This window comes from Lygodium microphyllum, chromosome 26 (assembly GCF_053477565.2).
Source record: "Lygodium microphyllum isolate KBCC chromosome 26, Lygodium_microphyllum_v1.1.10, whole genome shotgun sequence".
Classification (NCBI taxonomy): Eukaryota; Viridiplantae; Streptophyta; class Polypodiopsida; order Schizaeales; family Lygodiaceae; genus Lygodium; species Lygodium microphyllum.
The window spans coordinates 105,061,879-105,078,735 of NC_141160.1; the positions used below are offsets into that span (position 1 = coordinate 105,061,879).

At 36.8% G+C, this 16,857-nt stretch overlaps 1 protein-coding gene across 3 annotated transcripts in view; it reads left to right on the top strand.

The window, feature by feature from the left end:
• The window catches only part of LOC148013632 (Peptidase family M48 family protein), a 116,614-nt gene extending 101,161 nt beyond the window's left edge, over positions 1–15,453 (top strand). Inside the window, exons 9-10 of one of the 3 annotated variants that reach the window (XM_087667483.1) lie at positions 4,457–4,599; positions 15,245–15,453. In XM_087667483.1, coding sequence (XP_087523609.1) covers positions 4,457–4,595 — 139 coding nt within the window. In that variant the 3' untranslated portion in view covers positions 4,596–4,599; positions 15,245–15,453. Of the gene's footprint in view, positions 1–4,456; positions 4,600–4,875; positions 4,999–5,029; positions 5,708–15,244 lie in introns of those variants that run through there. The other 2 variants (XM_087667482.1, XM_087667484.1) reach the window with 2 other exon arrangements.
• The last annotated feature ends 1,404 nt before the right edge of the window (positions 15,454–16,857 follow it).

Sequence of the window (16,857 nt, forward strand, 5' to 3'; positions counted from 1 at the left end):
CTGAACACCTTCCAAAAACTAGTTTTGCTACATAAAAGATTGATTAAAACAAAGAGGCAAACGAGCAAGGAGAGCCTTAAATGCATGAACAGGTCTGTGGCTCATTCCAAGACCAAAGGGTAATGATCTAACAAAACATGTTGTCTTTCCACCCACATATCAATGATTGCAGGAAGAAAAGAATCACTCTGGCAAATGTAGAACCTATCCAATCTAGCTCAGGTATTTGGATGCTGCAAAGAACGATAAGTATATTCGGCTTATGATGGATACATCCAAGACCACATGTCCTATTTCAAGGACACCGCTGTGAGAGCATCCCAAGTCTATCGCTCAAGACCATCCATAACCGAATGAGGAGAAGTCGACTAATCCCCAAATACACATGCATTAAAATCACCCATGACAAAGCCTTGATGGGCCCATGTAATAGAAGAAGCATACATGCCCACAAGCTACAAAACCTCCCCCTCATAAAGAATTTTCAGAATCACAAATCGGCTGCGAGGGTCCTTAGAAACCAATGATGGTTGTAGGGAAGATTTGACGGCCAACATAACTCCCGATTTATGTGGAGCTCGACCACCAAAAAAGACCACATAATCCTTGTATACATAAGAAGATCCAGCCAAGGCGTACTGTTTGTGCTCCACAGCACAAAAAACATCCCAATTTCTAGCTAACACAACTTTCCATAATTGATATTGCTTGTGGCCCAAAGAAATACCTTTCACATTCCACAAAGCAATTTTCATGATTAATCACAAATGAGAAAAACTATTGAACCATCACTTTCCCTTTCCCTTTTACATCAATAGGCTTAGCTACTTGGAATCTCTCCATTTCACTTTGGATGACATCTACAAGATCTGCCCTCTACAAACATGCCATGGAAGCACGAAAAGGAAACTACAGTTGCTAGGAACGGAAAACATCCTAAGGAGGCACAAGCCTCCCATGCACATCAAAGCACAAAGCAGAATCAAAAGTCCTTTTATCTTCCACTACCAAAGCACGCGAAGATTGAGGTTTCATATAAAACCCCCTACCTCTGCGTTGAAAGGTCTAAGTGATTGGGGGCGATGGTGGATGGGCAGGAGTCGAATTGCAAGGGCGATGGTGACCCAAGAATCTTCCTGAGGAGACAAATTCTATCCACCACAAGCGAAGCATGCTCCACACCCAACGTGGGAAACATCCTTCTTGCCATCATTAGGACCATGTTGGGAGAGCTGCTTAAGATCAATTATTGGCTGTTGAAGCATTTGCTGAGGATGGTGGTCTTGCATTTCCATGTCAGGATCCATACAGCGCTGCACTACCTTAGTATTTTTTTTGTCGCATTTTGAAATGAAATGGCCCAATTGGCCACATCTAATACAGTGTCTAGCAAAAGTACCCCATTTCAACTCATACACCAACATTTGCAACCTTGGAACCTCAAAATGAACTTTTGTCAGCCAAGGTTTCCTTGTATCCCAAAGCATACATGACCTATTCCTATTGCGGGAAGCCACCCGAGGTTCCACCAAAACCTCCCCAAGGGTTCTCAAAACGAGAGAGGGAGGAGTCTCCAGAGATGTGCAAGGAAATCAACCACCTCCACCCAAATTGGGCATGCATGTCATGGCATCTCTTGAAACTCGACCATGGGCCTTCAAGAGACCACATTAACTAGCTACCCATCCATAAACAAAAGAATGTGTTGCATAATAAGACCTCGTACTTCCACGGAACAAAAAAGAACCTCAAAGAACCCCTTCGGTCCATCATAAATCTCTTCAACCAGAGGGGACCTGCATACACCCCGAAGCGTCATCTGGGCACTGTTCAAAACTGACAAGCATGGATTGCAGCCAAGCACAAATTCTAGTGATCAAAGGAGTCCTTCCAATAAAGTAAAAGATGGCTGCCCTTTCATGGAAAGCAGCAATCTGCTGTAAGACCAAGTCAATTCCCATGACTGCAACTACTTGATCCCCATCCGGAAAAGAGTTAGCTTTACCCTCATTAACATGGGCATAATCCAACATAAGATGATTAACAGTGGCTAGCATGAACTGAAGAGACCCATCAGGCTATGAGCATGAAAGGTGAATCTCTGGCTGAGGCAAATTTGGGGGGCCTAAGACCAGTTCTTCAACCAACATCCTACGACATTTGCCCATCTCATCACCGTCCAGCAATGGCCCCAGTTCTTTAGACGATAAATCACCATCCGAGTCTGCCAAATCCTTGTCATTCCCTTGCCCAATATGCTGATCAAGAAAGGCCATATCAATGCCATTAGACTCCCACAGATTCGCCATAGCAGAACCAGATGCTGATCACAAATGCCTTTCTATACCCTAACTGGTGAAGTCAGAACTGAGCTGGGATTGCTTCCTTCAGACACTGCATGGAAACTGTCTGCGTAAGTGCAGAAACAATGGACAGTCTGTTTCTGTCTTTCAGTCGGGCACTGCAGAAAGGTAGGAGGAACAGGCGTCAGGTCAAGGTGCAGATCGACAGTCAACACTGAAACCGCAAGGGAAAGGACAGGATGTGCAGGCAGGTCAGGCATGACCCTGTGCTAATCTGAAAGGGGCAAAAAGGAAAAAAAAGGAAAACAGCGCGTGAGCCTCCTCCAATTCAGACACGGTTGACCAGAGACTGCCACCGCCCACTTCCTCTTGCTCATGCTCGTCCAGGGCCTGCCGCCGCCTTGCACGCTGGATGAGGATGGGAAAAAACGGAGGCATGCAGGTTGTCACAGAGGCAACGCGAACAGTCTAAGCGCCTGAGCAGATGCCTTCTCCCATTCGCTTCTCCACGTCGCCATCTCTCTCTCTCTCTCTCTCTCTCTCTTCCTATTCCTCCTTCCATCCAAATAGTGTAGGGCAGAGAGGACACCCTTGCTCTGTGTGGATGGTGCTACAGACCACTTTGCTTCATGTCACTTGTGGTCATTTGTCTCGTTTATGTAGATTCCAAAGAGTGTAGGTCATAGAGGAGAGTCCTACTTTGTGTGGATGGTGCTCCTCCTAAGCATTGTACTTGACCCATCACCCTCTCATAGTGTATCGACATGTGCCATCGCTGCGCGCACCAAACCCCCCCCCCCCCCCCCCCCCCAAAAAAAAAAAAGGAAAAAATAGAAAAAGACATGTTTGATGGAATTCCGAGGGTCTCCAATATTTTTAGTAATCTATCTCATGTGCTTGTACCAAATGCTTTAAGAAAGTCCACAAAGCCTATCAAAATGTGGAACAGCAAATTGCCACTTAAAAAGCATATTTTTCTCCAATGATGTATGACCTCTTCTTTTGGGCTTATTGCTCATAAGATCACTCCATAGATGTGAAGCTTCTCAAGAGTCCCCTCTGCATATTTTCTAGTAGGGTTGTCAAGTAGAAAGGTACGATATGGTACATTACAATCAAATACGGTACTAATTGGTACCTTAGGATTTTATAAGGTACGGTACGATATTAGTATGAAAAAGAAAACTTGGTTATTTTGGATTACAAAGGGGGAGAGGAAGGGATGCGCTTGGAATTGCATATTCATCTTGGAAGGAGAGAGAGAGAGAGAGAGAGAGAGAGAGAGAGAGAGAGAGAGAGTGTGTGTGTGTGTGTGTGTGTGTGTGTGAGAGAGAGAGAGAGAGAGAGAGAGAGAGAGAGAGTGTGTGTGTGTGTGTGTGTGTGTGTGTGTGTGAGAGAGAGAGAGAGAGAGAGAGAGAGAGAGAGTGTGTGTGTGTGTGTGTGTGTGTGTGAGAGAGAGAGAGAGAGAGGCTTGAAATTATGATAATAAACATAAGGCTTGGGAGTTGGAAGATATTGTATGGTCTAGTCTTCATAGGCCAAAAATAGCCTGTTTTTTTGTGTGAATTGGTATGAATACGTACCATATAGTACCGTACGAACTAGTGTCTATATGTAGCATGAATGCAACTATGTTTTCTGGTAGTCCTCATTCTCTAGACCTTATCCAAAGAATACTTGATTCTCTAAGAATTTGCTTCCCACATTTTAGATTTGTCACTCTTTTGGCCTTTGGTGCATTTCCGTTCAGCTATTTTGAAACCTTGTTCTCGCTTTCCATTTTGCATTTGCTTCTAGGCTTTATGGACCATTTGGAAACTCCATAACTTGGTGATGTTTGAGTATTTTATCGTGGACAAATACCCATGCTATTTTGATGATCTTTTCACCAATCACTTTTTGATCATATTGTTACTAAAGGATTGATGGATTGATGTCAGTTAGTTCTTTTTTATGAGTGCATCTCATACTTGTTGGCTGCACTTCTATAGTTCTAGGTCCTTGGTATATTGAACCTTGATATCTTTACCAAAAAAAGGTGGGTGGGTGAGTATGGCTTTTATATGTTGGCCAGATAGTCTCTTCTACATCTGATCATCCTTGAATTCAGCAACCTTTACAGGAAGAAAATGAAAACACGTGTGTTTTTTCAGGAATGCACAAACTCGGCAGTTATCCCATCCACTCCCAGTCTTAAGGGCTCGTGAGATTGACAATTGGTCAAGGAGTCCTGAATACAAGAACCTTATTGCAAGAGCAGTGAAACTCAGTTCACAAAAGTCAAATAGCTAACTATGTGAGTATGGATTCTTTGTAGCAAATATCGTGGTACAGACAACTAAGTTCCTTCTGTAAGCAAGTAATTGCTAGTCCTAAAAGAAGTTAACCTTTACTAGTTTAAAATTATTTACTGCTGAGTTGTGAAGGCAAACTATCTTCTTGGAACTTGTTCTATGTGGAATGTCAAATTCCACCATTATTTAGTGCACATTCAGTTTTAACCAGAAAGCAAAGGAATCCACTACATATGATAGTTGATCCTGGTTTCGCTTGTTTGTGGGAAGCCTGGCAGGTTGTTAGGACGCCCATTGGGTTACTTCCGTTCACTCCTTTTATTACGGCTGGCTTGTTGGCTGTCCCACGTGGCCTACCTTGAGCAACGTACCATGTTGGGGATGGGCTAACTCTTCACTTTCTTGCACTCATTTCATTTTTCTCCATTTCAGGAGATTGTGGGCATAGGGGAGAGGCCGCCTTCCCTGCCAGCAGGGCTCATCTGTCTCATCGCCCCTCTGAAGATTTTCCATGGACTCGCACAAGTCCTTAAGTCATCCCTAGCATGACTCCTCCTCCTCTGTAATGCACATATTTGGCCCTTGGGAGACTATTCGTTGGATACTTGTCCAGGAATTCTTCACGCTTATAGCCATTAAGTTGGGGATATTGTATGGGGAGCTCTATTTGAGAAGCATCTATTGGGAGGACTGCAGTCCCTTCACCATATAGTCCGAGCTCATATTCATTTGCCTCGAGTTCTTTTGGTCCGGGTTCTCACCTAGAATCGATATTCTCAAATCGCAAAAGAGGCTGAGCATAGCAGCCACAAACCCCAGAAATGTTAAAAACAAAACATTAGAAACGTGTCTCATAAGTTTCTTTCAAGGGGGCTGCCAAAACAGAAAATGCATGTGCTTTTATAAAAGCATTTTGTATAGCTTTAAACTAGGAAAGGTTTTTTAAACCTCTATGGAATTTTCTCCTTGAAAAGAAAAGACAAATTGAGCTTGAGTGATGATATATGAGAGTCCTTGAGAAAACATATTATGCATCCATTATTACCTTATGTGAGTTTATTCTTTATACAAGCTCTACTACAATGGAAACCTTAGACATCACGATTCATACATTTCACAAAGAAAATTGAAATCAACATGTTATATAGCCCATGTGCAATGTGGAATAGTTCAAGCTGCAACATCATGATTGCCATTCCAAAACGAAATGATGAAATGTTAAAATCCAAAATGAATCATATGGCATGCATAACTCATAAATGAGATTAGAGTTGCATAATCAATTCTTAAGACAATAATAGATACTATAGTGACAACTTAGTAGCTATACAAAATACTAAAAAAGTTAGCCTCATTTAAAATCAACTTTGGCAAATTTAGAAGCAGTTGTCCGTGCATGATAGAGCAACAAAGAGTGATGGTAGGAGCACCCAAGGAAAAAAGGACTTAATTAAGGTCCCATAGCATCGCACAAGATTCCTTAAGTTGGACTTCATTGTTATTTTATCACAAAAACTTTACATTTTACTTGTAAAAATGCTTCTTTCTTTCGAAATGTGTTCCTTTAATGCTATGACCTTATTGAGGGTTTTTAGCTACTCTGATTAGCCTTCCAAGGTTCAAGCTTTGCTTGTATATCTAGGTTGTTATTTCTTCACTGTGTTTATATATGCAAGTAGTATCTGTATTTGTTATATGAACATTCCTATAACAATCTCTTTTTCTCAGCCTTGTTACTAACTATTGGAGTAGACCTTTCATGGGTGACTTTTCGAAATTTTAGATTACACTCAGCTACAATGTTTAATCAATTTGCACAATGCTAGTTAATGCAATATTTTTTCATGCAACCACATGTTACATTATGCTTGCTTACTAGTATGTATACATTTATATTTTTATGATTGTATATACATATGTATATATCAACTTTGCATGTCTTTTTTAAGTATTCAAAATAGGATATACTCGAAATGCAACTTGAGATAAATTGCTACCAACATGACACAATGGCAATTTATTACACATAATTGAGCCTACAATGAAAAGTATCAGTCTAGTTTTTTGGTGGATCGTTATCTTTTTATCCCTTGGCTTCTTTGGTATCTTGTGAAACAACCATGCCCTCTTTGTGTCATGGTCTATGTTGCAATACATCAAATGGTTGGTTGCTTAGCTAAGCTGGTGAATCACAATCAATCATTCCTAAACTATTTTCTTCTCAAATCAAGACAAATTTCACCCATCAAATTGATAGCACCAAGGCAAGCTTAATAATAGTAAATGTTTGCTTTAAAGTAAAACAACATTTGGCTAGTATCCACTTGCATTCTAATCAAGCAAATTTTATTGGCTCATTCGGGAAGAGGTTTTAGAAAAGTCTTAGGCATGCTTATAAATAAAAGAGAAGGTCCATTTCTATTAGAGTCAATTAGATCAGTTGAGCCTCTTCATTAGTATCCATAAAGCAATGAGGAAAAGACTTAGTCTATGAAAACAAGAGCCAAAGTTGTGGTAATCATAAGAATAACACTTGACTTAAGAGAAAAAAGAAGAAAGGTAGTTGAGAGAGAGAGAGAGAGAGTAAAGCCTATCAATATACCTATAAAGTTTGTCAAAGGTTTTGTAAATTAGTTTAAAAGGTTGATTAAAAGTATGTAACATATTGATATATACATAAAGTTGAAAAGAGAGTAAATGATTCTAATGTGTTTGTTTAATGGGTTTAGTCTTCTTTCCAGGAATCTAATTGTATGCTTGTATATTGAGATGGCTAATATGTCACATGAATAATTTTGCACATGAGTTGAATAAGGATTATTTTATTAGTATAAAGTTCTAAGTAGATGGATGTGAGTTTGGTAAACAAGATTCGAAATGATAAGCTTTGTAAATAATGTCAAAATGTGTAGGACTTGAAGTTTGTAAACAAGGTTTGTGATGATTAAGGCCTTGACATACTTTGCAAGCCTTTGCAATAAAAACTTCTAAGTTGTAATAAATATTTAATTTAACAATGCAAGATTACCAAGGATGATAAATTAACTTTATTTATATTCTTTCTATCACAGGGACATGAAAGTTTGATACTTTTCTTAGCATTGTTTTTAAAGAAAGTTTTGTATGAAAGAAGCTTGATTGGTTGTCAACAAACTTCAAAGTTTGTGTTGTCTTTCTTATGCCATATGTTAGCGTTGTGGTCTAAATGATTGTGAAGGGAGGTTGATAGATGAAGAAAGTATAGAATTGTTTGTAGAGGCCAACCTTATTAAAGCTCATAGACAAGACTTTAGGCATTGGCATGACAAAAAAAGACTCGTTAGTTATTCAAGAGTATTCTTGCCTATTAATTAAGTACTAAACAAATTTGTGAATGTGAGGTGTACATGTGATATGCTAGTTAACCCAAGATATCAATTTATACTATAGGCGTATGCTAGTTAACCCAAGATATCAATTTATACTATAGGCGTAAGTTGTAATAAGTTTTATTTAACAAGTACTAGGTGGTACTTATGTAGATTTTGATCTACATTATTTTATTAGTGTTTAATGTTAGTGGTAGTGACTTTAGAAACTACATATTTAACTAATTAATTAATTAGTGTTTGATCATGGAATAATAAATGCACATGAATGCTATGTTGATAAACTGGTCAAGCTAATTTAATTGTTGGTTAATAAAATTATTTTTAAGTGATTTTTGATATTTTTTAAATTAATATTTTGAAAATACTTGATAAAACTTGTCCATACAACTAATAAGAGGTTGGTTTGAGATTGAGAGAAAAGAAGAGTCGTTCATGAGGTTTACTAGCTCAAGAATATATTATTAGAGATGTCTCCAAAGCTAATCAAGAGCTTTTTTAGTCATCAAGAGTAATAGTGAAAGTATATATGAGAGTAGGCAAAGAGCCCAAAGCAATAAGAGGCAATAGAAGAGAAGTTGTTGCAACGACTAACAACCTTTTGATTGCAGGTGAGAGCTCTGGGGGTTGATTTGTAAGGGTTCCAGTAGATTTCGGTCATTTCTTATAAAGGAAGTCCTAATTTTCTCTTTTAAGGATTTTATCTCATTTCCTAGCTATTTCTCAAGCTAGTTTAGCCAATCTAAGCCATTAATTCAAATATACAATATGATAATGTTTATCTTATACGCACAAATTTGGGTTTGATAGCTACCTTGGAAAGTATACTTAGTATTCAAAGCCTAGTACTTGAAATTCAATAGTCAAAATTGGAGAATTTGGGAGGATCCCAAGATGCTAGCCATCCAATATTAAGTTTGGGACAAAAAGTGTTATCCAAGGAGAAAATTAAAGTTCAAAATTAAAGTGTTATCCAGGGGGAAAATTGATATGAAGAATTTATGGCCATTATTTATAAAATAAGTATTGAAAAGTAAATGGAATTGGAGTAATCTCAATTGACATTATCCAATTTCAATGGAAAATAAAGAAATATAGCAAGAGGTGACAGTTTTAGGGTCAATATGGTGTATTTTTTCAAGATTACGTTATAATGTTCGCTTCTCCATTTTTCAAATAGTGTTGTTTTTTACTGCAATTAATGAATGCATTGGTTATTATCACACTCATTAAAGAGAAAGGTTGGCTTCATGGTTGCATTGTTCAAATTTGCAATTTGGATATGAAATTTTGATGCTTTGCTTAGCATTTGATTAAGTGTTAATCAAATGTATAAATTTGAGATACACATGTGATGTCAAGCCAAGGACAGTAAGATCAATTGGTGCCAAATCTAAAAGTTGTAATAAGTTATACTTGACAAGTACTAGGTCAATACATAGATTTTGGCCTAGATTATTTTATTGGCCATTAATGTCACTGGTGACATTAAAAGCTAGATATTATTTAATTAATTAATGCTAGTTTGAGAGATAATAAATGCTCAAGAATACTTGGGTGACAAACTGGCATATCCAATTTAATTATTAGTTTAAAGTTTTTCTTGAGATTAATATTTAGGACTAATGTATTGGAAATTTATTTTATTTTATTGAAAATTGCTAGAAATGCAAGAAAAAGGTTGCCACTTGATAAAACTTGTTTATACAAGTGAGAGGAGGCTAGTTGAAGGTTGGGAGAGGAGGAGGGAGTCATTCTCAAGGTTTATCAAATGAGGAAGAGGTTGTTGGAAGTTGTCACCAGATGAGTAGCAATGGAAACAAGTAACATCATCTGAAGAGGTGAGAGTTGAGCAAGGGTTCTTGCAACCAAACAACAATCTTTTTGACTATATGTGACAATACCAAGGGCTGATTTGTTAGGGTTGTATCAGATTTCAATCATTCCTTGGTGTAGAATTTTTAATTTTCTCTCTTCAATATTCTCTCTCATTCTCCAACCATCTCTCAAGTTATCTCATTCATTTCAATCATGGAGGTGAAGAATTCAAAGATTCATTGGTGTAAACCCACAAAAATTGGGGTCTAACAACTACCTCAAGAAAGCTCGAAATTTAGGCCTAGCATTTGAAACTCAGTAGTCGAAATTTAGGAATCTTAGAGGATTTCAAAAGGCCAACCATCCAACATTAAGTTTAGCATAGAATTTGTCATCTAAGGAGCAATTGAAAGTGAATTTTCCAACAAACCAAGGGACAAATCAATTTAAAGACTTATGGGTCACTTTTGTAGGGAATGGAATTTGAAAGCAGCCAACCTAGTGTTCATTGTCCAAGATTAAGTAGTAATATTTGCATTTCTGTGTATTTTGAGTCTTGTTAATTGCTATTATTGAGTAATCATGTTATTACCACCCTTGCCAAGGAAGAATGTTTTTAAAGAAGCATTTGGGATAATTTCATGAAGTACTCATATATTCATTAGTTCAGCCCTTTTATATAAAGGCAAGGCAAGCCCGTATTCTTGAAAGAGTTCTATCTTTTCCAACCAAGGCTTACAATTTTAAAGCCATAGTCATTGGAGGATGCTAAAAGGTTCTAACACATGAGCATACTACTTAGGGTTGACATACATTGTTGTGTCTACTTACCAATTCATGGGGTTTGCCTCATGGTCCCATAAATACCAGAGAGATGGTTTGGCTAAGTACCAAGAGAGTAGTAAATGAAAAGATGAGTAGGCATTTGATGGATATTTTCATAAAGGAGAAGCTCACAAGAATCTAATCAAGGGATGATGGATTGGACATACACTTTTCATTAAGCTATTTATTAGGATACATTATATTTTCAATAGAACGTGGCATTAGGAGACATGCCAAAGAGGCTATCCAAGGGATTGATCCACCTCATTTCCAAGGGTTACAAGGATAGATTACTGAGAGCAACTTGTGAAACTCTAATTGATCCAAGTACTCTTTGGAGGGCTGACTATCATTGCCCACAATGATAGTAAAGGCATTGTCTCTGCTCATTACAATCGCCCTTAGAGACTTGTCTAGTTTTGAGAAGTGTATTTATCTATCCTCCTCTTGGAAAGAACTCCCTATATCATTGTGCCTACCAATCTAGCTAGCCTAAGGCATTGTAGCCTCTTATTTTCAATCTCTTGCAATAGATCCTTCAAAAAAATGCACTCTCCAACTAAAAAGGAAACATTTATGGAGAATCTTCCATAATAAAGATAGGTCCTCTATCCAAGGGCGTGAGTCAATTGTAACATCAAAGAATGGCTGAAGAGAAGAGGATGGCTCATGTTTTTTTCAATTGTTATTCTTGATGATGATGAAAGGTAGATGATATAGATCTCCGTGTCTTGATAACGGTAGCTATACAAATGTAATCTCAAAACTCCTTGAATCTCTAGTATCGATCTCTTGAAAGTTCCAATGAATGCTACAATGCCATGGTTCTCCAAGTGTGGGGTTGATAGATTCGAACCTCTAGAGTAGTTTCTACTTCCAAGGCTCCTCACATGGAAGAAGATCCCTAACAATGAGCTTTAGCAATAAGGCTCTACTTTCATTGTCTATCTCAATATCCCTTAATCACCTTTACATCCCAAGCCATCTTTGCTTGAGTTGGGCTACCATGTCCTCTTGGCCAAATAAAATTCTTGAGGAGATGTTTAACATGGAGAATGTATCACTTTCAACTAGAAGTGATGTACCAAGTGACAAGTTAAAAGCATAGTCACAAGAAGAACCTGGACAGCAACCCACTTCTCTCCCAACTAAAGAAACTCTTGTTGTGCTCCAATAAAGGATATTTTCCCTAATGATTGAGAGGAGGTGACACTTTCTCCATTGAGGTAATTTTATCCCCACATGACATCCAATGTAATTTTGACCCAACTAAAGCCCTCATGGAGTCTCCAACATGTTCTTTAGTGTCGTACACACAAAGTCCATAAGACTTATGCCACAAATGAGAGCACCTAAATCTCTACATAAAATAGCCATGGTTGTAGTAAAGGCCTTGAAGTGACTTTCATCCCCATCTACATAAAAAATTGTATCAATTGCATACTCCACATCAAGGAACTATCAAACTCTAGGATGGGTATCTTGATCACTATAATACCTATAAATCTATCTATTAAGAAGGTCACATAACATCTACTACAAATAAAAGAAAAAGAGGAAAAGGATACCTTGCCTCATTGATCTTTGAATGCTAAACCTCTCTATTCTAACCCCATTGACAAAGGCCCTAACTATGTACTTATGATGAGAGTTGTAACTCTCTAATCAATACTCTAGAAAACCATCCTCAGCATAGTGCCCTCTAGGATACTCAGTGATATGCCTTCTTAAACGTGGGAAGTATAGTGACATCAAAATCCCAAGTTGGACTTAAAGAAGATCAAGATGTAATGTAGGATTACATTGTTGAACAAAATGTGAGTAGAGTGGATAATGACCAACACCAATGAAACAATTTGAGATTGGTTGTCTTTGCAAGGATCTTATAAGAAATTTCAAGAAAAATGATTGTCTCTACATGTGATGTCAAATCCATAGCTGAACTTAGGTACTTGTTTGATATAGGGATGGAGACACTAGGCATATTGACTTAGGTCCCTACAAAGATTAGAATGGGACTTCAAAGAGCAAGTTTGAAACCATGTTTATTGATAGATCTTGGCTATTAACAGAAATAATTTGTCTCATTTACAAATATATATTTGCCCAATTTACTAAAATAGTAGCCTTTCTGTTGTGTCCCAAAATATCTTAAGGATTAAGAAAGAACAAAAGTAACATAAGGGTAAATCTTAACCTTGCATCTGACCACAAATGTGAACTTCTATATATCTAAGTTATGCATCAACCTTTATGTAAGAAAATGTTACTACACTAATATGAATTGAAAGAGTGCATCGTATAAAAGAGTGACTGATGCAAGCTAGCCTAATTAGCTCGGAACCAAAAAATGTGAATTGAAAAAGTGCATCATATAAAAGAGCAAATGAAACAAGTTAGCCTAACTAACTTTTGGAACAAAAAAATGAGAAGCATAATTAAATTATTTACCAAAGTAATGTGCTTATGTAGAGTGCCAAAGGTGATACTTGATTAATTATTCTTGCTAATTCCATCAAAGAAATACCATTACTCGACTATTATCTAAACTAAGAACAAGGCATAACATCAAAAAATTAACTATGCACAAAACTCAAGGCATCATAATTTGGTATATTCATACTTCATTCACATGCAGTCATGAGCAGCAATCATGCATTGCATATTTATCTATATCTTCTTCAAATACAAAATGGTTATTGTAGTATGATTGATGCTCATGAAGCATTAGTTGAGGATTGTAACCATTTCTTGCATGCATTCCTCAAACTCAATGTTACATTTAAGGATTTCACTTAGAAGTGACTTTGCAAACATTCGTGGATAGCACAATTGAATATTTGGAATAACTTTCCTGCTTTATGAAAGTAATTTTCTAGGGTGGACCAAATTGGGACAAGGCATTAGCTACCTATATGCCTTTTTTAGAGTTAATGAAAACTTGATAGTTTTTTCCAACTATAATTATCCTTGGAAGAATGTTTCACCTATATATCAAAGTGATTGTCACTAAGTCTTAAATGTGTGGAAAAGATCTTTGAGGCAAGATTTGGAAAAGTAAAATATTACTCAAGGTTCCAACACCTACAATTCCAGATCTCAGATATTTATTGTGTGGGCAAGCCACTCACTATTGATTAGCTCATTAAGCATAACATAGTTATCAAGGTTTAAACCAAGTTATTTTGCATAAGCATAATGACCGTCCAATGCAATAAGTATGATTATCATATTATTGTGAGGTGGAGAGTGCATAGGTTGGGGTAGCTCTATGTTTCTAGGTGGGAGGGTTTGTTGTCATATAGCTTGACTATGTGTAGGGCTTTGTACTTGGATGAGGTCAATGACAATCTATGAATGGTAAATAATTAACCACAATTCTTTCTCATTCATTCTTATTTTATGATCATTAATGATAAATTTTGGTTAACAAAAATTCAACCTTGTTTCTAATCATTCCAAAGCACACATCTTCTTCAAATTATTTTTTATTAGCTTATGTATTATGGGTTTGATTATGTTGGAGAACACTCAAATCCCCACCTCTCAACTGCCTACCTATGCTCCAAGTACCCAATGTTGTAAAGCCCCTAAATGAGGATAAGCCATTATTGACAATTGATATCAATAGGGGTCCCAATTTACAAATTCGAAGAGGTGTTACCTTGTAAATCATATGCTTATGAGATGGCCTATGTGGACTTACTAGTTCAGTCTAGTAGGCAAGTATACACAAAGTACCTTTTAATATATATGTGGGTGAAGTGAGTTAGTCAAACTACATGTGCAGTAAGCCAAGTTAGATTGCCATTAGTCTAGTATACCAGAATGTTTAAAACTTTATATTTCTTCATGTGCGTCTCAAAGTGAGTCAATCTCAATTGTGCTCTTTTTCTTTTGATCTTCGTAACATAAATCTCATCAAGAGATGTATTAAAATGTTCTATTTATACATTGTAATCTCAAATAATAACGGTCAATGTAATTTGAATGACTTGAATAATGCTTCCTTATTGCTTTATAGAATAAGAAATGTGAGCCAATTTTAATCCGAAGAACTTGCTAGATTGCTTTGCACATATTAATTTATCTTATAAATATTTTCAGCATATGTATTAAATTGTTAGCATTTGATACATTGTAATCTCAATAATAATGTGATCGATGTAAATATTAATAAATATTTTTAACACACATATCAAATGGTTAACTATTTATACATTGTAATCTCAATAATAATGTGGTCAATGTATTTTAAATAACCTAAAAAATCTTTCCTTATTACTGTATAGGGTAAGCAATGTGGACCAATTTTAATCCTAAGGGCTTACTAGATTAACTTTGTACATATTAATTTCTCTTAAAAGATAATGTTTTTGTTTTGAATTAGCTATTTAGCTATTACATCAAGTGGTTTATGATGTTTTCATTAAGTTTTGAATTGTACTCATCAAATTGCCCTCTCCTCAATCACAAAAAGAAATTGTCTATGTGCATTAGTTCCATTGGACTAGTTTAAATGGCTAACACAAATAGCAATATTAATGTACATAATGCATGTCTTTTTAGCTAGCTAAATCTTATCTTTTTAAAAGTGTTTTCTTGTTTTTAAATTATTTTCTCTACATGCAACTAGATTGAGAAGGAAATTCAACATCTTGAAGGATATCTTTAGAGGTGCAAGGAAAGATCAGATCAAGTAACTAAGATATGAACATAGCTACTTATGAACAATGATACCAAAAGGTTCCATACCAATGTTTTGCTTTACCTTGTAAATGATGCCCAAATGCTTGCATTGATGATGGCAAACTTGAAGAGGTAGGTTGGTTCCCCTAAAGCATTCTCTCCTACTTTCAATGTTGCGAAATGTTGCACTACTTTATGATATTCAAGTAAATTTTACTTTATTCTTTACTTAGAATTTTACTTCCAACTCTATTAAAATAAAGGGTTAGATAATATTGATGATGATTTTTGAAACCAAAATCATGTGCCATGCATGTATACTAAATCTTAAGCTTTACATTTACATGTATGTATGCTAAGGTGCATTTATTATGACTCATGATTGTGACATATTTTTTTGTTCTATCAAGAAATTGAGGTGCCCCCATGTGGGCACACACACACACACACACACACACACACACACACACACACACACACACACACACACACACACACACACACACACACACACACACACACACACACACACACACACACACACACACACACACACACACACACACACACACACACACACACACACACACACACACACACACACACACACACACACACACACACACACACACACACACACACACACACACACACACACACACACACACACACACACACACACACACACACACACACACACACACACACACACACACACACACACACACACACACACACACACACACACACACACACACACACACACACACACGTGCGCGTGCACGTACTAAGGAAAGTATATCCCCAATCTTATATATTAGTGTATACTTCGGCATCCTTCCTTGAGTTATTATTGAACATTTAGATCTGCAAAAGAAAAATAGAAGTTAAGGTTTCCACTATAGTTACATTTAATTAGACTAATTCTTATGTGATAAAAAGCATACCTTGCACCAACAACAACAACACAACTAATCCCCTTTGAAGTATAGTCCGTGTGCATCTTCAGCACCCTTATTTAAGGATACATTAAGTAGACATGCAACCATTAATAGATGGCCTAGTGATAGAGCAATGAAGACAACTCATCCACATCATGAAGTGGAATGTGGGATTGTAATATCACACCTATTTTGTGACATTGCTATGTCCTTATAGATCATCTTCCCACATCTTTTTGTCATTTAGTCTTATCGGTTTTTATTATCACATATAAGAGGTTAGGGGCACCTTTTCCCCTTACCATGGATAGAGGTTGCTACAAGTTCAACCCTTAATTAGGGTTAGGCCTAGGATTTAGAGATTATGGCTATTCTAGCTTTGTATGATCATTATTATTCATTATATTTGCTCACATATGAGATTCTTAATATTGCTTTCTTATAGTACCTAGTCACTCTCTTTAAACACAGTGTGATGCTTAGCCCACTTCTGACCATGATTGATTGCAAAGTGATCTTTCTTGGTAGATATTATAATGCCTTATGGAGACCCAAAGTGACTTCAAGTACATTTAGGTCAATCCACATGGGTCAAGCCATATTCTTGACTTGTGAGGTA